Below are 26515 nucleotides of genomic sequence, written 5' to 3'. Positions count from 1 at the left end.
AATTAGGGATGGGCAAAATAGCCTAGTCAGCGACGTCCACATCCTATGAACGAATAAAAAAACAAAGGGCACAGCCTGGGAACGAGTACTTATATGTAATGTTCGTTATTGTAAATAAACTCCCAAGGATCCTTGTTATGGTGAGCCGTGTTCATGTTATTCAGATGTAAAACCTTTGTTTTTGCACAAGATAAGGGCAGGTATCTCAGTCCAGGGCCTCTTCTCTATGCAACCTTCAGACCAAAGTGATGGTCCAGCCTCACACTCACTGGACACATTAGTGATGCCTGCACCTTGATGGTGCTTGTCATTGCTGGCAGAATGTCGTGGGCAGCGATCACAGAGTTCCATCATTTTCTCTGTGTACTCTCAGCACTTTGAGATGGGGCTAGCATAGAAACAGAAAATAGGAGCAGGAGTAGGCCCTTTGAGCCTACTCCACCATTCATTATGATCATGGCTGATCATCCAACTCAATAGCCTGTTCCCGCTTTCTCCCCATATCCTTTGATCCCTTTCGCCCCAAGAGCTATATCTAACTCCTTCTTGAAAACATACAATGTTTTGGCCTCAACTACTTTCTGTGGTAGCGAATTTCACAGGCTCATCACTCTCTGGGTGAAGAAATTTCTCCTCATCTCAGTGCTAAATGGCCTACCCCGTATCCTCAGACTGTGACCCCTGGTTCTGGACTCCCCCACCATCGGGAACATCCTTCCTGCATCTACCCTGTCTAGTCCTGTTAGAATTTTATAGGTTTCTATGAGATCCCCCCTCATTCTTCTGAAGGCACCTTATCTCTTCAGCATCTGTGACTGGTGACAGTGTGCTCCTGAAGGGATCAGGTGCTGAAGGCTGACAAAGGATCAGGTGCATTTAAAGCTTCACCACTGTGTCTCCCGTGATGTGACCCTGATCACAAAGCGCAAGCGAGCTTCCCTCAACCAGACATTCACAGAGGCAATGTGAAGATCTATGGAGTATCCTCATTGCATGTCATTGTCGTATTCCTGGAACTCCCTCCCTAACAGCACTGTGGGTGTATCTATACCAGAGGGACTGCAGTGGTTTAAGAAGGCAGCTCACCACCACCACCTCAGGGCAATTAAGGATGGGCAATAAATGCTGGCCTAGCCAGCGAAGCCTGCACCCTGTAAATGAATTTTTAAAAAAGAATCTAACGACTATTAGGGCCTCTGCTGCATCTCCATGACATGAGCCTGAGCACTGAGGGCATGTGCACTGCCATCAGCCACACAGGAATCAAACGTTCACAGATGCAAGGTGAGGATGTCAGGACTGTCCTCATTGCATGTCGTCATCATCCTCCACGAATCTTGCGACTATGAGGGCCTCCCAAGTGCGCCTTCCTTGGCGCATCCTCACCTTCGAGGACCTCATCACCCTCATCCCCTTCGATGCCTTCCTCATCGGAGGAGATGTGCAGCTCTTCTCTCTCCTCCTCACCCAGGTCCTCCCCCCGTTGCAGCGCCAGGTTGTGTAGCATGCAGCAAGCTATGATGATGCGCGACACCCTCGGTGGACTGTATTGCAGTGCTCCACTGGACCTGTTGAGGCACTGGAACCTCATTTTCAAAATCCCTATCATTTGCTCCATCAAAGTCCATGTCTGAGCCACGTTATGCTGTCACTCTGCTGCATTCTGAGGCCGCCGCATGGGTGTCATCAGCCAAGTCCTCTGTGGGTAGCCCTTGTACCTGAAGAGCCAAACCTGCAGCATCTGTAGGCCCTGGAAGTTGTTAGGGATGTGAGACCTGCTAAGGATGTAGGAGTTGAGTGCTCCCTGGGAATCATGTGCAGACCTGTAGGATGCGTTTGTGGTGGTCGCACACCAGCTGAGCATTCAGCGAGTGGAAGCCCTTATGGTTGACATAATTGACTACCTGTTGCCACAGAGATATAAGTGCCCAGTGAGTGCAGTTGATGGCTCCCTGCACCTGTGTAAAACCAGAGATATGCACAAATCCCAGCACTCTTGCTTCCTTGCTTTCCTGATCCCAGGCGAAATGCACAAAGTTCTGTGCCTTCGCGAAGATGGTGTCCATGACCTCTTGGATACACTTGTGCATGGAGGCTTGCGAGATCCCGCACTGGTCGCCTGTGGAGCCCTGGCAGGAGCCACTGGCATAAAAATTGAGCACCACGCTCACTTTCACAGTCACTGGCAGTGGATGCCCTCCATGTAGCCGTGGCACCAAATCCTGCAGCAGGTGGCATATGTAACCAACCAGTTCCCTAGACATGCGCAATCTTCGGCAATACTGGTTCTCAGTCATCTGCAGGAATGACGAGCGCTGTCTATAGATCCTGGGTCTAGCGAAGCATCTACAAGTGAGGGCTCTCTGTGGATCTTCAGCTGCATACACAGCAGGCCCTGCTGCCCCTTCATCTTGAGGGAGGTGCTCCTCCCTTTGCCGAGCCAGGTCCCTCCGCCACAGTCCTCCTCTTCTCTGCTCTCTCTCTAAGCCATGAGGCGTACCACTAAATCACCAGGCTCCATGATCCTTACGTTCTCCTCCTGCAGGATCAGAGACCGAGATGTGTGGGTTAGCATATATGTCCTAAGAATCTCTCTTGGTTAAGTCTGAAGGCCTCTTCATACATGCAGGAAAGTACTGGCCACCACTTGGATAGCCAGTGTGTAGTGCGCTCATTGGCTGTCCATAACCCCACCCACCTCCGCCCTACTCTACCTGAGCGATTGGCGGCAGCCTCGGCCACTAGACTGCTTGCTGTGCTCTCAGCTCAGGTGCAGGCATTCTCTTAACCCCCATTGCACAGCTGTGCTGTTAGCTTGAAACATGATGAATACTGGTCCGAACCTTAATAAAGACATTGCAAGGGGCTAAGAGTGTCTCCACCAGTGACTGTGCCCTGGCCACGTTTCGTAAGGCGATTCTATGACTTGCCCAGTCATCCAATCGTTCTGCTGCCCCCTAAAATGCACATTAATTTGCAGTCTGCACCCAAAGGGCAAAAGGTTCTGGAGAACTTGGTGGCACTTTCATGCTTTTGCATTGCTTGAGTGGGCAGAAAAGCTTCAGAGGCCTGACCCCAAGCATGTCAATGGAGTTGCTGCTGAATGGCCTCAGCTGCGGAGGAATGCTCACTTTTGTCAAGCTTTTCCAAGCGCATGGCCGTTTCCCTCACCACCTCCCCACCCCTCCCTTCCCCAGCATGTGCTTGTGTAGTTCCTTCAGTCTGTGCTGCCTTGCCCCCCCATCCCCCGGGCTTGACCCTCACTGGAGCCCTTGCCCCGGCACTATACTGAAAGCCAGCTGGGAAAAAGTGACTTGCCTGTGACCCCCCACCGAATGCCTTGATATTCTACGGGCGATGCTCGGGAGCGTTGCGCAAGATTGTGTGCAGTCACCTCTGAGTTCCCCTCAAAGTTAAGGTCGCCAGGTGCACACCCCTTAAAGGCAGTCATGATGCATGCCGTTCTGAAGTCACACCAACGTGGGCAGTAAATTTGACGTGGGAGTTGGGGCGATTCTAGCAAGTTCTGGAGCTCCAGAACTGCTACACGCTGCACATTGGCTTCCAGCCAAACTTCCATTTTCATGCATAGCACTGTTGACCATTGGAATGTCCAGATCATTACAGTCCTCATGTTGACCATTGGAATGTCCAGATCATTACAGTCCTCAAAGTTTGTGGCAATGGATTTTTCCAGAGTGCCACAGGGGATATCAATCACCTAAGTCAGCAGTGCATAGGTGTAGAAATCAGATGACTAATCTGTTATATGAATGGAAACTAGTTTATCACTTTCTGATCGAAAACAGCAGCAACATGAGAAGGCATATGTCAGGACTTCCCAGTCCAAAATATCATGGATTGCACCCATTTATCTGTGCCATTGTAGAAATTGTAAGTTCTACCGTTCCATCAACAACTCATCTGTGATCAACAACGTAAAATAATGCTTGTCAATTTCTAACTCAATGGCAGCAATCTCAATACTCTTTATCTGAAGGCAATTTATGGTGCCTCCATTATTTGCATTAGACAGATTAGTTGCTAGGTAACTGAGGTTATACTCTGGAGATATGACTTATGACTTCTCAGACAGCTATGGAACACAAGAACACAAATACAAAGAAGTTTCTGAAGCTATGAAGGTTCTAGAACCAGGGCCTGGGAGAAGGGGGCGGTGCAGACTGTGCCAAACACCTGAGCCCGGGGCCTGGGCCCAGTGTTCCAAAACGTTTCTTGTCGTCCAAGTTGAAAGCCAGAGCTGCAGACCTGAAAGACCGGCTTGAAAAAAACAGATCTGTCAGGCTGAGACTTCTGATACTTTTTAAGCCGGTCTGTCAGTTTCAGGTCAATTTCACTAGCTGCTACTCCTGCTCCCAACCTTTGGGCAGCTTCGCAATTCTGATTTTTTGTTTTAAAAGCCCGCCAGGAAACCACGAACCTGCATGAAGGTAAGAAGCAGCAGCAGCAGCAACTGAGAGTCTTCCTGCTTGAAAAATGGTAAATCCCTATAATTTTAAAACCAATTGGATGCTGTGTCGGGGGATTGGAAGGGAGGGATGGGAGGAAGGTTGCCGGGGGGAGGATGAGGGGAAGGTTGGAGGGGCTGAGAGAAAGGTTTGAAGGGTGGAGTTGGACGGGTTTGGGGGAAGGTTGGAGGGCGGGTTTGGGGGAAGGTTGGAGGGCGGGTTTGGGGGAAGGTTGGAGGGCGGGTTTGGGGGAAGGTTGGAGGGCGGGTTTGGGGGAAGGTTGGAGGGCGGGTTTGGGGGAAGGTTGGAGGGCGGGTTTGGGGGAAGGTTGGAGGGCGGGTTTGGGGGAAGGTTGGAGGGCGGGTTTGGGGGAAGGTTGGAGGGCGGGTTTGGGGGAAGGTTGGAGGGCGGGTTTGGGGGAAGGTTGGAGGGCGGGTTTGGGGGAAGGTTGGAGGGCGGGTTTGGGGGAAGGTTGGAGGGCGGGTTTGGGGGAAGGTTGGAGGGCGGGTTTGGGGGAAGGTTGGAGGGCGGGTTTGGGGGAAGGTTGGAGGGCGGGTTTGGGGGAAGGTTGGAGGGCGGGTTTGGGGGAAGGTTGGAGGGGTGATGGTTGGAGGGGGTATGGGGCCAAGGGGGGAGGGGAATGGGGTGAAGGTTGGAGGGTTGGAGGGGGATGGAGGAAAGTTGGAGGAGGGTGGGTAAAGGTTGGAGGAGGGGGTTGGGGGAAGATTAGCTACAAATCTTAATTGTTTTTGTAAATGTAGTGATTGCTTTGTAGCCACTTTCCTAACAGTTGATTGCTCTGTGATTAATTATCCTTAGAGAATCAGCATTGGGCCTCCAATTTCACTATTACTACAGTAACTCTGCCTTCTGCATGCAGGTGTAATGAAAGAAAGACAAAACCTACATTTGTACAACACCTTTCATGATGTCCCAAATTGCTTTATAGCCAATTAAGCACTTTTGAGTTGTAGTCACTGGTATAATGAAGGTAATGTTATCAAATAGCAGAGCAGGCTTGAGGGGCTGAATGGCCTATTCCTGCTCCTAATACATATGTTTGCATGTATTAGGGATGGATGAGGTGAATTGGACTAGACGGCCTTTGTCATCCATGATTATCTTGCGAACAGAGGGTAGAATCATGGCTGGAGTTCTGTTTATTTTGTCGCTAATGTAAGTTTTCTGTGAGCAGGCTTTGTGGCTTGACATTGCCTGGACAGAAGTGCAAAATGGGGTCATAGTGAATCAGTAACCTGTTTTACACTCTGCCTGATTCTCAGCAGTCTTTTCCATTGACTTCAATCTTGTCCTTTTGTCTACTTACCTATTAGTCCGCTCTATCTTGCTGCTTTTTATAAGTTTGTTGAGGTATTGAAATATTGTGATAAAATTGTGTTGCATAGCAGATATTGAAAATATATTGTAGTGAGAAGCAGTAATCAGCAGTCTTCAGACTTGCCCATCACGAAACAGATACAATTGTGAATCATTCAGTCTTTGTTCTCTGGCCTCTTAAAAGTTCTGTTGCACAGACACACTTGAGGGCTTGGAAACAAAAGAAGCACTGGGGCCCATTATTTCTCTCCCTGGCACTGTATAGAACACGTTGTAGACATCCTCGAACACATTATAGAACACATTGTTAGACATCCTCAAGCAGTACTTCAGAAGCACAGACAGTTCCAATGCAGTCCAACAAATTTCTTCCAACTCATTGTCATCTGCTACATGCCATAAAACTTAACCTGCAGTGGTACAAGTATGGAGCAGTTAAAAGGGGAGGTCTACCAGGTACAGCGAGAAGACTGGGGACAGTGGCCTGTGATGCCAAAGAAGGCTGCTATATTCGGCCATATTTGCTCCAATTGTTCTACCATGGGAGTATTAGAAAATGCTATCCTACTTGTGCTACAACATCTCTTCTTGCCTTTTGTGGGTAACGAAACACTTTGATTTGTTTTCAAAATCTACTGCATACCTATAGTTCTCCTTTAAGATGCTGGTGCTGAACTTTTCTGCAGCATCATAATTGCATATGAAGAAGATCATTCTGCCCAACTTAGTTCATCCATCCAGAGACCCTAATCCTGTTGTTTCTTAAGTGATTCCAGGCTTTTTGTCTCCACTACTCTATCCAATGGTTTATTCCACATGTTGATCATTCTTTGAAGGAGAATGTTCCGATATTAGTCTTAATTGACTTTTACTTTTTTGAAACTGTGTCCCATAGTTCTACTGCCACAGTTTAACATGGATTAAAACCAAAGTTTTACTCCTCTATAAGGCTTCATAGACAATTCTGGGCGTGTGCTTACATAATACATCACTGCAGAAGCTTGCATGTGATTAGTGTATATTTCTTAACAATCTAAAAAGGAAACTGTTATTACTGAAGTACAGCCACATGGCACCATACATGTTCAGGTCCTGTATCATGCTATTTCTATCATAGAACAGCACAATACTTGAAGATCATTAAATTGCAGACTATATAATTGTCCTGAAATGCCAAGACTTTACATTCAGTTTTGCAATTATTCTGTCATTAATGAACCACCGAAGTTTTGGTTTTGCTCTTCATGACATCAGAACCCCGTGACTGAATTAAAGAAATGCTTTATAATATAGTATCAGCGATTCTTTCTTTATGGTGCTTGTCAGAATGATTGATGGTCTATCCGACACAACTGCCATTCTAAGATGAACAGTATTGGTGCACATCACTAACCATACGGAAAGCAGCCAGTATGATGAAGACATAAATCTGAAAGATCTAGAGATACATGTGGTCAAGGAGCTTGGTCATAAAGCAAGGTTACAGTCTTGTTAACGTTATTTGATGCTATAGGCTAAAACTGAGTCTGACCTATGGAGTAGATTGATGTAAAACAAATTTCCTAAAGCTTGGTCTAATATTTCCAAAGTAACACATCTTTTGTGTAATTATAGAAATTACCTGTAGGGATTCACCTCTGCTGAATTACTTGCAGGATAATTCATAAGAAAGCCATGATTATTATTTTAATTAGCTCACAGCTTTTCAAACAGCAACACCTTTCAAAGTAACTTTTATTCCAGCAGAAGAAAACATTTAGGAAGATATGTTTAAACACAACTATCTTTCTGTTTAATTGGTATGAGTGAATTTTTCTTTTTTACTAAGTTTCTTACAAGAAAAGTTTTTAAATGTTGTAAAGGTACAAGTTCTCATTTCTATTGTGTGGGCCATTAACAATGTCTGGATTTGTTTAATTGCATAATCATCAGATTATGACTTTGATTAAGAGACCTAATTGGTTCGATATCCCAATTTAGTTAACAGTGTTCTTCCTTTGATCTACAAAATTATTTTTTTCCATTTTAAACATTTATATTTGCAACCATGGAAAATATGCACATCTTTTGGCATATTTACCGCTGTACTTAAGGCATCGATGTTCTGTTCTTAAATGGATATTCTTCTATCAAATATTATTGTGGAGGGAACAACTGTTTATATTAACATGGAATAATAACAGCTTGTATTTCCAAAGTGCTTTTTAGATTGAGAAACGTCACTAGATGTTTCACAGAGTTTTGAGTGAAATTTGGATGCTGAACCAATGAATGAAAAAAGAGAGATATCCCAAAAGGGCATGTCTTAAAATGGGAGAGGGAGGTGAGAATTGGCGGGTTTGGGAGGAAATTGCAGAGAATGGGATTTAAGCAGCTGAAGACACGACAGTGAATGGTAATGGGGTGAAGAATAGACTGTAGAAGAATTTCAACCCAAGGGTGAGAATTTGAGTTTGAGGTATTAGAGAACCGAGAACCAGTGGAAGTTGATGGGTGTGGTGGGTTAGTGGGACTTGGTACAGAGTAGGTTATGGGCAGCAGAGTCTTAGATGGACTGAGCTTTTAGAGGATGGAAGGCAAGCAGTCAACTAGATGAATATTGGAGTTATTGAGTTTGGAAGTTACTTTTTAATTCATTCTCAGGGTGTGGCCATCATTGGCGAGGCCAGCATTTATTACCCAACTCTAATTTCCCTTGAGAAGTCTCTCTGTACCTGAGCCCATCACTTTTACTTCCATTTTATTCTCTCTTACTCCTCCTAGACCCCTCTATCCTGCCATCGTGCTTCCTTCCATTTCTCCCCTCAGGCATTTTGCTCTCTCAAATCTCAGCCCCAACTCTATAGCATTCCTTGACCTTCCTATTCCCTGCCATCATCCCAGGCTTAACTCCCTATCAGATAAATCTACAGCTTCCCACTTTGACACAACTGACATTCTCCAAACAGCCAATCCAGCCACCCATCACTGCCTCCTTACGAGTGCCAACTACAAATGTTTCATCCTATTCTCATCAACCTTTCCACCCAATTGCCTTCTGGGGCTACTCTTTCCTACTTCCTTCCTGTCCCACTCGCATCTCCCAATGCTGCCACTGTGGACTCTGCCACTGGATCAGCTATCACTGCCCTTCTCCACACCTCTTTTTAGAATGTCTGTTCACTTGTGAGAAAGGCCGTTGCCAAGTCACTAGCTTATTGTGGATGATTGCATCAATGTTATGCTATGATGTCACCCGACTGAGGGGTGATGACACCTTCCCCTTAAATGAAGCTCCCTGCTTGTAATACCTGACCAAACCAGTTTCTTATCACCAAATCACAACTTAGTCTGTCCCTTTACTCCTCTGGCACCATCTCCTCCTTCAAGCAGCTCACTTTGTTCTAACCTCTCATTTTAAATTCACATTCTCTATTACCCATCCATGTGCCGTGACATTTTCCTCACCAAGATATCTTCACTGCTTTCCTCCCTTAGCCTCTGCACCATGACTTCTCATCCTCTGTGATTTCAACCCTCCAGCGCAACTCATCATGCTCTCTCTCTGAGTTTACTTCCTTCCTATCATCCCTTAATCTTCCCTGCTGTACAAATTTCCTTACCCAAGTTGACGTCCACACCCTTGACCTTTCCATGTGTCCTCGCGGCTCCCATCATGTCAATCACAGATCAGACTTTCTCTGCTCACTTCCTTGTCTTGCCCTTTTCCCACATCCCTCTTCCTCCCAACTCTTTCTTTCTGTGTCCGCCTTGGGGAAAAAAAATTGCCCAGTTCACTTACAACTATACTTTCAAAACTCTCCCAACTTTCCTAACTCTCTTGCTTTTGACCCTCCATTCAACACAACATTTCAACCGATCTGCTCAGCCATACCCTCACTTCCACTCATCCCCATTAATGACTTCTTTGGGGGTCAGGAGGACAATGGGGTAACCATGATTGTGTCTGGTCACCCCCACCCCCACACCCATTCACTTACCTTCCTTGGAATCATTCCCTTGAGTGCCTCTTTGCAGCTTCTGCCACACTTGCCCAACTTCCATCCACCATCCTGAAGTCATTGATGCCAGTTTTGGGTCTGAGCTATTTAGATGAGGCAGGGAGTTAAAATGGCTTGGGCCTCATGTTAGTGAGTCAGGTGAGTGTAATGCTTGTCCTGAATTAAAAGTGTGGCCTTAGTGCTTTAGAGAGAGAGAGAACATAAATAAATCAAACAGTATGTGAAGTTTACTTGAGAACATAAGAAATAGGAGCAGGAGTAGGCCATTCAGCCCCTCAAGTCTGCCCCGCCATTCAATAAGATCATGGCTGATCTGCCAAAGGCCGCAACTCCTCTTTCATGCCAGCTCCTCATAACCCTCAACTCCCCGATATTTCAAAAATCTACCTACCTCTTTAAATACTTTCAGTGATATAGCCTCCACAACTCTCTGTGGTAGAGAATTCCAGACATTCACTACCCCCTGAGAGAAGAAATCCCTTCACATCTGTTTTAAATGTGTGCCCCCTTATTCTGTAACTGTATCCTCTAGTTCGAGATTCCCCCACTTGTGGAGTCTTGTGCAGTTTGGCTCAATATCTTGAAGTGTGATCTTTTAGTAGTGTCGTCAGCATTTGCCTTTCGGAAAAAAATGGAAATTGACAGAGAATAAAATGTTTTCAAACCGTGCGACTGTTTTTGATCGGGTATTGATGGGAATCGGGGAGGAGGGATCTCTCCACTAGTTGAAGTTATACCTAGCACAGAGAAAGTTGGCTGTGGCGATTGGAGGCCATACGTCTCACCCCCAGGGCATCACTGCAGGAGTTCCTCAGAGTAGTGTCCTAGCCCTAACCATCTTCAGTTGCTTCATCAAAGACCTTGCCTCCAACATAAGGTCAGAAATGGGGACGTTCAATGATAAATGCACAGAGTTCAGTTTGATTTGCAACCCTTAGGTACTGAAGCAGTCCGGGCCCATATGCAACAAGACCACGACAACATTCAGGCTTGGCCTGATAAGCAGCAAGTAACATTCATGCCCCACAATGCCAGACAACAACCACCTCCAACAAGAAAGAATCTAGCCATCTCCCCTTGATATTCAGTGGCATTGCCATTAGTGAATACCCCACATTCAACACCCTGGGGGTTGCCATTGATCGGAAACTTAACTAGGCCAGCTATATAAATACTGTAGCAACAAGAACAAGTCAGAGGCTAGGAATTCTAGGACAAGCAACTGCTTCCTGACTCCCCAAAGACTGTATACCATCTACAAAGCACAAATCAGGAATACTATCCACTTGCCTGGATGATTGCAGTTCCTGCAACACTCAAGAAGGTCAACACCACCCAGAATAAAGCAGCCCACTTGTTCGGTACCCCATCCACCAGCTTATACATTCTTGCCCCACCACTGATGTGCACTGCAGCAACTTGCTAAGGCTCTTTTAACAACATCTTCCAAATCCGTGACCTCTGCCACCTAGGAGGAAGAGGGCAGCAGATGCAGGAGAACACCACCACCTACAATTTCCCTTCCAAGTCACATGCCATCCTGACTTGGAACTATCTTGCCCTTTCTTCACTGTCCCTGGAGCTGGCTTCCAAACAGCACTGTGGGTCGATGTTGGAGTAAAATGGAGGCAGGCAACCCCCTTGAAAACCATTTGCTGACCGGTCCATCTCCCAAGAGTGGATTGGTCATCCGTCCACCACCCCATCTCCATTAAATCTGGAAGTGGGATGGTTTGAGACATGTTTAAAGTTTTAAAATTTTTAACTTCTCACCAATCCCAAACTCACCCGTTCTTGGGAATTAATATTATCCTCCATGTGACTCTGATACGTTGTATTTTTTTTTCTCTGTCCATAGCACAATAAAAGTAATTAAGATTACTTTGAGATACAAAGAGAAAATACTTGTGTTTTTTTTAATCGTTCTTGGGATGTGGGCATCGCTAGCTAGGCCAGCATTTTTTTGCTCACCCCTAACTGCCCTGGAGAAGGTGGTGGTGAAGCGCCTTCTTGAACCACTGCAGTCAATCTCGTGTAGGCATACCAAATTATATTTTTATAGCATCTTTAAAGTGATAAAACATTTTCTGTTTTAACTGATGACTTTATAACTAACACACAGGAGCTAAGGGTGCAAAAGGGAATTATCAAACAAAATATGAGACCAACCAAGCCAAAAAGTTGGTAAAGGCTGAGTTATTTAAAATCCCAGAGGGAAACTTTAAACAACTGTCATAACCTATATTTTCAATTGGTATGTTTTGAGTTGTAGCTCTAAATTCAGGAATAAGGCCATCAATTCTCGTGAGGTTTTTATATCAAACTAAATGAAACATTTATTAATTTACAACAAATTAAACACACACACATGGCTATAAATTACTACTATATCATAACTTTTTAACAAATTCCCAAATGAATCTCCACTAAGGCAAAATAACCCATAGACTTAAACAGACACCAGCAAAGCATTTTCACCTTACGAATTCAAAATGAGGTTCATTCCAATTTGGTTCCTTTGCAGACACAGTGGTAGGCTTACAGGCTTAGATCTAACATGCTTCTGACCTGCACACACATAACTCCTTTCTGTTATACCCAGCCTTCCCCTTTGAATGTCAATTTTCATTGTATCACCAGGCCCTTTAAACCCCTTTCATTGTACCAATTTTATTAGTAATATAAACATTGCTTGGTGTCTCCTAGCTAGGTGCAAGATTTCACCCCCAGTCTTTGAATGGTTTATTCAACAAAATGCAAATGCACCCTTTACCTTACTGTTTACATCTCAAAACAACTATACATCAAAGCACCCAGACTAGCTGGCTTTAATCCAATTAACACACACATACTCTCAGACACAGACGAAACCTCTATTTTTTAAAAAATAATTTCCAATAACATTATATACATTAATATCTCTTATGACACCTAAAAAACCTGGTCAAAAAGATATGTTTTAAGGAGTATCTTAAAGGGAGGCAGAGAGTAGGTGACGTTGCTGAGGGAGAGCATGTAGATGTGAAACAGGAACTTTTTTTTTTTAACCCATTTTAATTTGGTTTCCCCAGGCTTCAGGAAATCCAACAGGTAAAGAAAGTGAGAAGGACTTGGGATCCACAACCTAAGTCTCTTTACAACACAACGAGTAGTTTCCCCTGGCTCAAAAATGTTACCGGCTTCCAGCTCCAGGATTGCTGGCTCCCAACTACAGCCAGTTGACGCTATCCTCCCCAAATTCCATGGCCCTCCCTGATCATGCCCTTCTCCCTTCACGATCTCTCTTCTTTCCCCTATGACCATGATCTCTCATTGCTTCCCTCTCTGCTCCTTAGCTGTGTCTTTATGCCAGTTTTTCCCATGCAGGAAACCTGCAGTAAATAGTAGTTGGGATTCCAGGAAACCAGTTCTTCCATGTTTACCATCTAGAACTCCCTCGCTCTCCCCCAACTCCATATGTGTTTCCTCATAAAAATCAGGGCCATGGATTTTACACTGTGGCGGCTCCCTCCTTAATCTTAAGGACAAATATGTATGGCATACATTTTGTTTTTGATGTATGGAGAGTAATGCAGACTTACAGCTAATGAATTGCATCCCCAATGAGCTTGAGATCTAAATCACGTTGTTTTTGAGATCAGCTGTATGTGAACTACAACTCCTTCAACCTAGATGTTGTATCCTTCAATTAATATTAAGTTCTTCAAGGTTTTTCCCCCTTTTTAAGAAATAGCTGTATTCCATAGATGGGGCAATCCTATCATGTATTCCCATCAGATTCTACGTCTGCACGTAATATTATTAGTGGTTGAATCTTTGGACAATTTATTCAACTAGCTTTGCAATTAATCTGATGTTCAAATGATCTATGACAGTTCTTGGATATGGATAGATATGTATATATACATATATATATATATATATATATATACACTTGGTGTGTGTGTGTGTATATATTTTATATATATATAAAAAACATATATACATAACATATATAGATATATACTTAGCTGCTTGGTAGTGCAGAACTTCAGTATTGCTGAAAAAAGAGACGTGCTGTCTAAGTTTTTCATCTTGTACTCATCAGGACAGATTCACAAGAATACCAAGTCTCAAAGGGAACAACAATTCATATTGCATGAGAAGAGGGCGCTGATTGGTTGGCAAGTGGACTTTGACAAGTGTTGCAATGGAGAATGCATTAGAGAGCAGTTAACTGCCAAGCTTTTGTTTAAATTCAAACCAGGCTGGTTGACTCTGGTCAAGGCATTGCCATGAAGAATGAACCAGGGAATGGCTGACCCCCAAGGTTTAGGTGAAAAAGGTGCAATGTGTGGATATCATCTTTCTGTTTGCAAAGGACAGGACCCTGTGTGTGAATATATGTAACTCCTAGCACTCATAAGGGCTAGAATTATGAGCATTGCAAGCCAAACTGATAATTTTGAATTGGCTATTGGTGTAATTCTTAGTATAATCAGAATTGTTTAGTAAGCGTTGTCCAGTCGTGGAATCATATCTCATGTTGGACACTGTGTTCTGAGTTTTGCAAGCATGGGTTGGATGAGTATAGTCAGTGCTTTGCCTGCTGCGAACAGCCAAAGGAATGCGCTGTTTGATACAATCCATCAGTCATTCGGATGTGCAGCCTATCTACCTAGCATTACACCGGCACTGTTTGACAGTGTCATAAATTGTACTTGCCTAACTGCTTACACTAAAGTGAGTTTACAGTGTGGGTGTGTTTCAAACGGGTATTGCTTATGGTGCAGTCATCTATTGAGGCAGTATAACGGCACACTTGGATCAAATCAAAAAATGAAAGAAATTTGTGCACCTCAGACCAAACGTAGTGTTAGGCATGGTGTAAATTAGCAATCCTACTACCAATCTGTTCAATCTCATCAGGAATGAACACTCACATGATCGTGGGACTGTCTCTCACTTTAGCATTATCAGTATGCTTGGAAATGAACACTGGCATAACCTTGGGCCTAAAAAACACACTGAGAAATTCAATAGATAGCTTACCTGTTCTTAACTTACCTGAGAGTTGAACTATGTTGTTGATATACTGAATTTGGTCTTTATTGTACCTCTATCTCAGGTATACAAATAGCTGCTCAGTCATACAGAACTTGAGTATTGTTACCAACCAATCAGCACCCCCTTCTCATGCAGTAAAAATCATTGTTCCCATTGAGATTTGGTATTCTTGTGAATCTGACCTGATGAGTGCAAGACAAAAAGCTTGAACAGCATGTCTCATATCTCATGCCACAAGATTTCACTTTTTTTAAAACAAAACACTAACTTTGTTGTATGTAGAAAAAAATTAGACAAAACAAGCACTATTAACTTAAAAATGTGGTTTATAACTATGTATGTTATCTGCTCAGGTTTACTTCTCCCTTCCCCCAAGAATTCTGTTTTAAGATGCATTGATCTTAAAGTTATTTACTTCTAGTAACCAGTCCTTTGGAAAATTCTCCTCAGCTCCATCTATTCTCAGAGGTAAAACTTTCATCTACCATCTCTTGACTGTGGATGCCTGAAGCCCTTGTTCTGGTTACGTTTCAATATTCCCAAATTATTTTCAGCTAATTACTTCCTTTTTCACAAGACTCTGTTGAGCCCACTGTAGATTTTTCCTCTAGCTTCAAACTAGGCAGTCTTTCAGTTTCAATTTTGTGAGGGAACTGAAGCTAAGATTGAGCTTCACCCACTTTTCACATGGTGAATGGTGAAGTTACATTTTTACTCTGCTTACAGTGCAGATCTATCTAACAGTCATTTACTTTGGCTATCTTCTCTTGGTGAGCTGCAAACCACATGTGGTCAAAACTGCAATTAACTCTCCCAGCAAGCACCCAGATAAATTGAATCCAGAAAACCTCCTGAAGCTCCACCCATCTCCATGGCCCCATAGTATGTTTTGTGTCATGAAAAGATATGAATGTCTATAATGTTATTGGAAATTATTTTTAAATTGGAATTGTGTTAGGGTCTGTGTCTATGTGTGTGTGTTAATTAGATTAAAGTCAGCTAGTCTGGATGCTTTGATGTATAGTAGTTTGAGATGTTAATTAGATAAACGTAAGGAGGAGAAGGTAAAAAGTACATTTTCATATGTTGAATAAACCATTCAAAAGAATGGGTAAAATCTTGCACCTAGCTGGGAGACACCAAGCAATGTGTTTATATTACTAATAAAAGTGGTGGAATGAAAGGATTATTGTTGGAGAGGTAAAATTAAAAAACCTAGTAATACAATGGAAAATTTACATTCAAAGGGGAAGCTAGGTATAAACCGAAAGGAGTTTGTGTGTGTAAGTCAGAGGCATTTAAGATCTAACCAGCCTGTAAGCCTACAACTGTGCCTGCAAAGGGACCTCATTTTGAATTGGTAAGGGCAAATGTGCTTTGCCTGGGCTCTTCTAAAGTTTGATTTTACTGTTGCCTTAATGGGTGTGAAACTGAGAGTCAGATTAATTTGGGGATTTGTTGAAAAATTATTATGATAGTAATTTGTAGAAATGTGTATGTGTTTAATTTGTTGTTAAATTAATAAATGTTTAATTTAGTTTTATATTAAAAAACCTCTTGAAGCTCGGTGGTCTTATTCCTGAGTTCAGAGCTGCATCTCAAACATACTAATTGAAAATATAGGTTATGGCAGTAGTTCAAGTTTCCCTCTGGGATTTAAACAACTCAGCCTTTATGTGTCATAACAACACCAGTAAAATAATACTTAATGCTTGGCAACTTCAAGCTTTTCTAGGTATTTCAATTTTGAGTCTCTCAATTATAAGAACAGTAGGCATTGGATGGCAGTTTCCTAATTTTTAAATTTAAGTTTGCATATACAGTCCCCAAAAGTTGCTGTCTGAGTGATAGCTTTACCAAAATCTGGCCCAATAATTACTATGTAGTGTTTCACTTTGACTTTGCAACTTTTTTCAAATTTGAAGGAAAAGAAATCACCAATACAATATGCCTTTGCAACATAAAAATCAGATTTGACAGAAATGAAAGTCCTATGAATTTAAACTGAGCCTGGAACCTGGTATTTCCAAAGTTGGAAGCTCTGAGTAGTTTGTGTTATGGAAACAAATTATCCTCCCAGAATAAGACCATGGAGTATAAGATGGCGCCTAATAGTAACTTCAATCTTTCTTCTGGAATAGCAATGATAAAATTTAATTTTGGTTTACTGAGTCAATGGAAATAATAGAAGTTTTCAATGCTATAGTGCATCTCAAACGCTTCAGGCACTGACAATCAATCTTTTTCCAGTGCGACCAATGCTGCATGCCAGCAGTTGTGAAGTGAACATGGATGGATTTGAACACTCTGGCTCTGTACTGCTGAGCAGGACCAAGGCTTTCAAACCTTTTAATTTGGTCTGTCTCCCCAGGGGGCTAACATAATGGAAGAACAGGACTTGCGCGAGCTTGGAATTCATGAAGCAGGTCATCGGCGAAAAATTCTTCAAGCTGCACGTTCCCTTCCAAAGGTAAGACTTCTGATTAAAATTTTGTATGCAAGCAGACCAAAAATTGATTAGCATTCAACGTAAATGAGAATTTAGTAATTTACAGCAAACAACAGAAGTTGACTTACTAACCCATTGGGTGTAATTATTATTGAACAGATTGATTTATTCAAGACAGTTCCAAATAAATGATGTAGAAGTGTACATCAGTTTATAGGGAATGATAACAAATTGATGATATTCCGTTTTATTTTATTATATTGTGGCCAATGTAAATTTTTTAAAAAGCCAAAGCAAAATGGATTCTGCTGTTTAAACTAATTAGAAGAAAATCTGATTTACAAGTTTTTTTGAACACGAGTGCACTTTATGTCTCAAACAAAAGAAAGCGGTTAAACAAATTTACTCATCAAAAATTGCTAGGATACGAAATATATTCGCACAAGTGGCCATCAAATCAAATTAATCGCAACATTTAATAGAGCATTAGACAAACAAAGAAAATACAAAAGGATTTGGGAGAAAGAAAAAAGTAATAGGATTACTATGGACCATTTCAGAACAGATGTTGCACAAGTTTAGATGGGGCAGGCTGCATACTTTTATGTTGAAGTTTCATTAATTTATCCCAGAGTGCACAGTTTTACAGTAGTGCCACATGCAGGCATGTCACGAAGACGGCTAATCTCTACATAGAATCAAGTCAGTTTAAAAGCAATTCTCATTAATCAGAGAATAGTTATTTTAGGAAGGACAAACAGCGCTTAAGCTCTATAATGAATTGAAGACATTAGTACACAACTCACTTTCTTGTGAAAATGACCAACATAAACCAGAATCCAGTGAAAGCAGAAAGAACCACAATACCACTCAGTGTATTTTGCAATGACCGAAGCAAGTGTTTATGCTCGCATGTCAAACAAAGACCCAAAAATCATATGCACCACTTTCATCTCCTTTCAGATTCAGTTACATCGGGCTAGATTTTGTGGGTGCGATGGGGGTCTCGCCCACTGGTTGGAGAACCAGCGGGGAACCCCTGTCAGTTACTTATTGAGGGCCCGAAGGAATCAAGTACTTTCAGGCACTTACGTGGCCAACGTCAGGCTTCCCCGTGATTGAGATCCCAGCTGCTGGAAGTCCAGCAGCCAATCAGAGACCAGCAGCTACTCCTCGCCACCAGTGCCTGTGGGAGGGGTGGCTGCTGGCAGCACTGCACCCACCAGAGGCCTAGGAATGTTGTAGGACCCCATACCATAGGTGGCTTTCAGCAGCTCCTCACCCTCCCTCCCCCCAATGCCAGGTCTCTTGATCAGGCATACAGTGTCTGACAACAGGACCCTGGAGGCTACCCTGGCAGATTGATGAGGCAGCACTAAATTGTGGTGGCCTCTGGGATAATGGCTGTCAATTGGCCCATTATTGAGCCTAATTGACATCCTGCCCACGGCAGCTGGGAATCCCGTGTCAGCCCCTTCTTTCTCCGGCTTAATCGGGGGAGCTTCCATCATCACTGGGAGACTGACATGGAGATCTGCCATTAAGTTGGCCTGGCTACCATTGTTCCCACTGTGGCAGGCTGCATTAAATCCAGCCATAATAAAGCTAAAATTATGTTACTACATATTGAAAAAATATTGATTGGAGATTCAGTGCCAGCTAGTGACTGTTGCTGTTTTCTCTGTTGAAACTTTTGCAAAACAACTTGATGAGTATCATATGATGTTTGTAGACTACTTAGCCTAACAATGTTCTACAGGATGCTGTAACTGAACACTTAATATCTATGCTGTTTATAGGGCACAGTCAGTTTGGTCTTAGAAGGAAATGCCTTGCAAACGTACTCAAATTATTTGAGGAAGCAACTAAACTGATGGATGAGGGCAATCTAGTAGATCTAATCTCTGCTACAGAGGCTCCCTTATATTTTCAAAAGGCTTAAAGTTCAGTGAAATAGTTGTTAATTGTCTAGTCACATTGAGAATTAGCTTGACAACAGAACTGGATGGTGATAAATGGAAATACCTTGCCTGTGCATACCCACAGATATTTGTTCTAGAAGCTCTGCTATTTACAGCACTTACAAGTAATCTGTAACTGATGACTGTGGAAGTTGCATTACATTTTCAGTTTGCCCACAGCTCAGTGGGCAGCTAGATAGTAGGAAGGAAATTGATTGTCTTTGACGAGACTTAGGTTCCTTTGTCTGAGATATGGCAAACTGTATTTAACGTGGACAGACATAGGATAATGTATGTAGAAACAGATAATGGTGGTCAAAAAGTATTTGGAAATGATGAGTAGTCACACTTTGAAAGCATCTGGCCAGTATGATCCAATTATTAATTTGAGTACAGGAGTTTGTCTGGACAGTATTGGTTTACTGCAATAGGCTACAGGACAGAGGGATTTGGGAGTTCCTGTGCATGAATCCCAAAAAGCTAACATACAAGTTCAACAGGTAATAGGGAAGGCAAATGGAATGTTGGCCTTTATTTCAAAGGGAATTGAGTATTAAAAATAGGGAAGTCTTGCTAAAACTATACAAGGCACTAGTTAGACCACACCTCGAATACTGTGAACAGTTTTGGTCCCCATATCTAAGGAAAGATATACTGGCATTGGAGGCAGTCCAGAAAAGGTTCACTAGGTTGATTCCGGGTAAGGAGGGATTTTCTTATGAGGAGAGGTTGAGTAGGTTGGGCCTGTACTCATTGGAGTTTAGATGAATGAGAGGCAACCTTTTTGAAACATATAAGATTCTTAGGGGGCTTGACAGGATAGATGCTGAGAGGTTGTTTCCCTTTGTAGGAGAGTCTAGGAACAGAGGGCATAATCTCAAAGTAAGGTGTCGCCCATTTAAAACAGAGATGAGGAGGAATTCTCTCAAAGGGTAGTTAATATGTGGAATTCTTTACCGCAGAGGACCGTGGAAGCTGGGTCGTTAAGTATATTCAAGGCTGAGATAGACAGATTTTTAATCAGCAAGGGAATCGAGAGTTATGGGGGAAAAGGCAGGAAAGTGGAGTTGAGGTTTATCAGATCAGCCATGATCTCATTGAATGGTGGAGCAGACTCAATGGGCCAAATGGCTTACTTCTGCTCCTACGTCTTATGGTCTTACTATTTGGATCAATGTATTTTCTTTGGACACCTTATCTGTTCAAAGTAACGAAAAGTCCAGATCGTCTGAAAAAATACACTTAAACCATGAACAGAGAACTGATCACAAGTATGAAGTTCACATTCCTCAAGCCAGGTTTAAGATTATATCAGCCCCACCATCCCCAGAAGATAATGGATTTGTTAACAGATCCCAGTGAGGGTTGTTGATTTGGGCGAAGCTGGGAATTTTCAAAGAAAATGGATAACTATCTATTATATAAGGAGATTGCAGGTTATAGAGATATTAATCAAATGCTGGAAATACTGAGGAGGACAGGCAGCGCTTATGGAGAGAGAAACAGAGTTAATGTTTTAGGTAGATGACTTTTCATCAGAACTGGGAAAATGTTAGAGATGTAACAGGTAGGGAGAAGGAAATTTCTTCCCAAAAGTGCTTTGTTTAGCAACTTTTTTTGCGGTATTATGAAATGAACCTGAAGATTTGATTCTTGCATGTGAGATAATATGCAAGTTTGATTTTGAAATGCTGACTGTGAAGACTGCAACCTGTGAAGTGGCATCTTAAATACCTCAACTGTTACTATGATCAATGAATTGTGGAAAAGCTCAGCAGTTACAGTTTCAGCCTTGCATTAATTGTGCTGAATGGACAACTATAAGCCCTGTAGGATTTGCATGCTTTAGGTTTCGTTAACCATCATGATATCTCAATATTACATTGCATTCATCTCTTAAAAAGACAGAAGTTACAAAATGCTTTGGCAAGTAAGCAAAAGGAAGATGATCGTAATTAATAACATTAATTGTTAAATGTCAAATATTTGCAGCAATTCTTAATGTAAATTGTCAGTACTTACATCAGGTACAGTGAAGTAGATTACACTGAATATTTTAAATTTAATTGGTGTTTGATATCTACAATTATCTTTAGGTCTTTCCATGGATCATCATTTTAACCACAGTTCTGTGAAGACTCGTGTTTGGGTAGGGGAATAAATAGACAATAAATACTCAGCAGGTTCATGAATCTGCTAAACCTATGGAGATGTTGGGATCTCCGAGCTGTCATGTGCAAATCATGTCTTTTTAAAAAATTTGGGCATTTCATTTTATATTTGGCTTGTCAGGGAGAGTGCTGGCAATAGATTTTTTTGGTGGTTTGGGACCCAAGTATCTAAAGTGTATCAAGCACTTTCCATTTTACATCCTTGCAACCCTTTCATAAGATCAAAGAAAGTTAATGCAGAAACAGGCCCTTTAATCCATCATGATATTTTACTTAATGTACCATTAGTCCAGTTCATTCTCTTTTTCTTGTTCCTGATATATTACTGATGTGGAGGTCCTGGTACTTATTGTCCACCTACTGAGGGCTCGATCTATTCTGGGAAGAAGGGGAAAGCAGGGTCACTGATGTTAAGGTTCTAAGATGATATGTCTGGCAATGGAACCTTAGAATCAAGTCATCTCTGTGTTCCAGTTGATCAATTAGCCTAATTCATGATGGTATCTGAAGACATAGACCTATCACTAGGGGCTATCCTATCACTAGGATTCATTCCAGCACGAGAAACAGCATCTTTTGATTAGGCATTTGTCATGAAGAGGTATTAATGTGTATAATGTTATTGGAAATTATTTTTAAATAGAATTCTAGTGGGGGTCTGTTTCTAGGTGTGTGTGTCTTAATTGGATTAAAGACAGCTAGTCTGGGTGTTTTGATGTATAGTAGTTTTGAGATGTTAATTGGGTGAACAGCAAGGTAAAGTGTTCATTTGCATTTGCTGAATAAACCATTTAAGACTTCAGGTAAAATCTTGCACCTAGCTAGAAGAGGCCAAACAATGTGTTTATTTTTTTCAGCATACTAATGAAATTGATGCTATGAAAAGGCTTTTATTGTTAGAAGAGCTGAAATTCAAAAGACCTAGTGATACAATGGAAAATTTCCATTCAAAGGGAAAGCTAGGTATGTGTAAGGTAGAGGCATTTAAGACCTAACTAGCCTCTACGCCTCCAACAACTTGAAAAAGAACCTCAATTGGAATTTGTAAGGTCAAATATGCTTTGCCTAATGTCTATTTAAAGTCTATAGGTTACTGTTGCCTTAGTGGAGATTTACCTGGAGGTGATTAATTTGGAGATTTTTAAAAATACTATTATAGTAATTTGTAGCCATGTGTATGTGTTTAATTTCCTGTTAAATTAATACATGTTTAATTTAGTTTATATAAAAACCACGAGACTCTGTGGTCTTATTCCTACTGAATTCAAAGTCTGCATCTCGAAATTACGAATTGCAAAAATGGATTATGACAGTTGTTTCAAGTTTTTCTCTGGATTTGAACAACTCAGCCTTTACCATCGGCTGTGTCATAATGCACTTCACCATTGAGAAATACATGGGTTGTAAAATTCACTGTTAGCAGGCCTTTGGACTAAATAATTAAATTTCACGGTAACCGCCCCAAAATTATCATTCTTTTATTCTTAGAGAACAAGATGACCTCCATTATTATAGTTTTATCAGCTGAAATAACTTGATATACTATATTCTAATTATTGATTTTGTGTTGCAGATTAAACCATTTGGTTTTGATGGAAACAGCAATACTTCAATCGTAGCATGGTTAGAATCACTTGGACTTCAGGATTACAGTCAGACATTTCTGTCCAGTGGGTACAATTCAATGGATTGTGTGAAAAACCTCTGGGAACTGGAAATTGTAAATGTAAGCTAAATAAATGTTTGTCGTCTTGTAAGAAGATGGTAAGACTGCTTTATCAGACCTGATCCCTGCTGAAAATTCATATACTTGCATAATTATATGAAGTAAGTTTTAGAACTTTTTTTGAGGGGTGGGACACTCCGATTCCCCTCACTGCTTTGAGCTGTGGCTCACCTGCTTCTCAGCTGCTGACAGACTTCTGAAGTGGGAGAGCTTTGGGGATGAATCTTGCTATGATTCTCTCTCCCTCCCTCTTTGTCTGTCTGTCTCTTCCTCCCCCCCCCCCGCCTTTCTTTCTTTATCTCTCTCTCTCTCTTTCTCTCTCTCCAACCCCCCTCTCTTTCACTTTTTTTCTTTAATTCAATACAAAATAGCCATTTATGACAGCTCTGGAATTCCCTCTCTTACCCTCCCGACCTTCTATATCCTCCTCTGTTAGAACCTACCTGTTTGACCAAGCTTTTGGTCAGTTGGCTTAATATTTCCCCTGTGATTATTGTGACTGGTAATGCTCCTGTGAAATGCCTTGAGGCATTTTGCTGCATTAAAGATGATATATAAATGCTAGTTATTGTATTTCTTCCAGATGAGAATGAATCTTGTAGCTTAAATTTTTTAATTGTGCATAATTACTTTCGAAGAGGATAGTTTATACTGAAGTAGCTCTTCAAACATTTGAAACAGCTGCACAAATTGTTGAATATGTAATTGAATTAGTGGGCAAGGGCAATAGATGGAATTAAAATTTTGGGTTTATATAGTGCTTTCCTGGCTTCTGGACATGCCAAAGCACTTGATAGCAAATGAAGTACTTTTTGATCTGTATCATTGTTGCAATATAAGGAAAATCAGTAGCCAGTTTGTTTCATAGTTTTATCCTATAAACAGCAATAGAACAATGACTGGATACTCTATTTTAGTAATGTTGGTTGAGGGATAAATACCCACCTGACAACTGAACAGAATGCTTTTGCTCTTGATCTGAGTTTCTATGATGTGTATTCTAGAATACCTCAGCATTTGCTGCTGATGCCAAATTGTTGTCAGGTGATGGTAGAGACAATTGATGAAATTACATTTCTATCGTCTGCCCTTGGTAATAAGGTTTGATATAATTTAAGGTTTGATCAATGCTCTGACAGTTTCTACACCTAATGCTCTTGTTTGAAAACAACCTTCAAAAGTCAGTTTAATAGAATCTCTGCTTTTGCAAAACAGTTATACGTAAACACAAGTTGGTATCACAGAGTAGTTCATTTTGGTCCAAGAGTTTCCCCTCCCACCACAACATCCAACATCCTAAATATTGTCAAAAATACTATTATAAATATTCCTGTGATCAACCAGAAATGATGTATTATCTCAGAAATTAAGCAAAAAACAAGACCTCTAATTGAATTCCAGTTTGAATCATAGTACAGTCAGAAATGAAAATGTCTCTGGGTGTAACTTTGTTTCAAGCATTTGCTACCATGGTATTGCTTACTTAACTGAATTTTGGGAAACGCTGCAGAGTAATCATTAATGCTGACCATCATCATTTCACACGAATGGTGCTTTAGAGAGTCAGTCTCTTAATGCCACATCTGTTTGTGCCCTGTCTTTGATGGAAAGGATCCCAGTTCCAGCACTCTGTAGGTGGGAATTCTTGCAAATCTAGAGTTTCCTCCTACAGTGTAGAGCAGCCAGAATCATTTCAACCAGCAGTGCCCGGGTAGGAGTAGCATGATAGAAGGGCGAAAATGGGTGGCATGAAGGGAAATAGGATGGGGACCATATATGGTAGGAAAGCGGAAAAAACTCAACAGTGCTTTCAGAGAGAAAAAAGGATGTGGATGATGCGATGTTAGAATGGGGAGGAAGGCAAATGTCATCTTGAACTGGGGGAGTGGTGAGGGGGAGGAAAATATCTGGTTGAACTGAACTGATTGAGTGCCATTGTTATGGCACAGCAGATGGAAAATGCTGAGCTGCTCAAATCCCAGAGGGAAACTTGAAACAGCTGCCACAATTGTTCTGCAATTTGTATTTTTATTTTGAGATGCGTGCCTTGAAATCAATGGTATTAAGTCCACCCGAGTCTTAGAGGTTTTTTTTTTACAAAACTAAATTAAACATTTATTAATAGTAGAAAACATTTTAAGCACATACATAGGTCTGCAAAACACTACTATAATAACTCCTAAATCTCCAAATTAATCTGACTCCCAGTTACTCCATTAAGGCAACAGTACAAACAAATAAATTTCAACAGACCCAGGCAAAGCACACAATACCCAGGACAGTGATGTTCATAGTGAGTTTTCTTAGCTTCAGTTCCTGCAGACAGCAACTTGATACATAGAGGTTGGAGGCTTTTCACACTTGTTAGATCTTAGAATGCCTTCCTCCTTACACATAACTTCATCTCCTTTATACATGTTTCTCCCATTTTAATGTAAATCCCATTATTCCAATATGTCTTTGCAACTTTACTTTTCTTATAATATAAATCTTTCATAGTACTCATATTATCAGTAACCTTTTGGGAAAAATAAACACACTTTGATTTTGCTTCATATGGCTAGGTATAACATCCCATCATCTCTTTGAAATTCAAACTACTCTGGCTCATCTAAAAATGCAAATATTCCTCACACATTCTAAAACTTCAACCATGTTTACATATTTAGTATTTCAAACCTAGCTTCTCTTTTGATGACTCAAAAGCTCCAGACTAGTTGTCTGGAATTCAATTAAAACCCTCCCACACACATATCCACATAGAGAAACTAATCCAACCCCACTATTAACCTAGCTTTACAATAAATCTCAATAATATTATGAAGATTATTATATTTTCATGACAGCTATCTTCAATGGAAAGATGGACAATTCCACTGGACTGAGGTGGAGGGTGTAGATTGTTAAATCAATTTGGGGGATGTAGGAAGCTGTGAGTGTAAACTGAAAAGATTGGAAGGGAGTGAGTGAGTGTGTCTCTGTGGAAGGATGAGGAGTTGGATGGAATACAGTGTCTTGATGGCTCAAAAAGAGTCGTGAATGACCCTGTCAACTGGGGTGGGAGTGTTGGATGTGCAAATACCTGTTAAGGTAATTTTTGGTTGAGTGATGATCTGGTTGGTCTGTTGAAAATCCAAATGTCGCTTGGATTTTTCATCTTAAAAGAAAAAAAGCAATCAGTCGCGAAATAGAAGTTTAGCCAAATGCATACTTTTAATGTAAAAATTCTAAATTTCCAAGAATGTTTGTCTCAGACCCCTCCCCAGAGATGTTTCCCAATTTTGTGCCTTCAGCATTTCTATTGTCCCCTTCAGATTTTCATGCAAAGCTTTTTTTTCTACAATACAGATGAAC

The 26515-nt window shown here is 41.5% G+C and overlaps 1 protein-coding gene across 1 annotated transcript in view; it reads left to right on the top strand.

Annotated features, from left to right (window-relative positions):
* The window catches only part of anks1ab (ankyrin repeat and sterile alpha motif domain containing 1Ab), a 436373-nt gene that overhangs the window by 359231 nt on the left and 50627 nt on the right, over positions 1-26515 (top strand). The window contains exons 16-17 of the mRNA XM_078547799.1: positions 17226-17324; positions 23009-23161. Of these exons, the coding sequence (XP_078403925.1) occupies positions 17226-17324; positions 23009-23161 (252 nt within the window). The remainder of the gene's footprint in view (positions 1-17225; positions 17325-23008; positions 23162-26515) is intronic.

The sequence above is a fragment of the Cetorhinus maximus genome, chromosome 8, assembly GCF_964194155.1.
Source record: "Cetorhinus maximus chromosome 8, sCetMax3.hap1.1, whole genome shotgun sequence".
Classification (NCBI taxonomy): Eukaryota; Metazoa; Chordata; class Chondrichthyes; order Lamniformes; family Cetorhinidae; genus Cetorhinus; species Cetorhinus maximus.
This window is presented reverse-complemented; position numbering and strand designations above follow the sequence as displayed.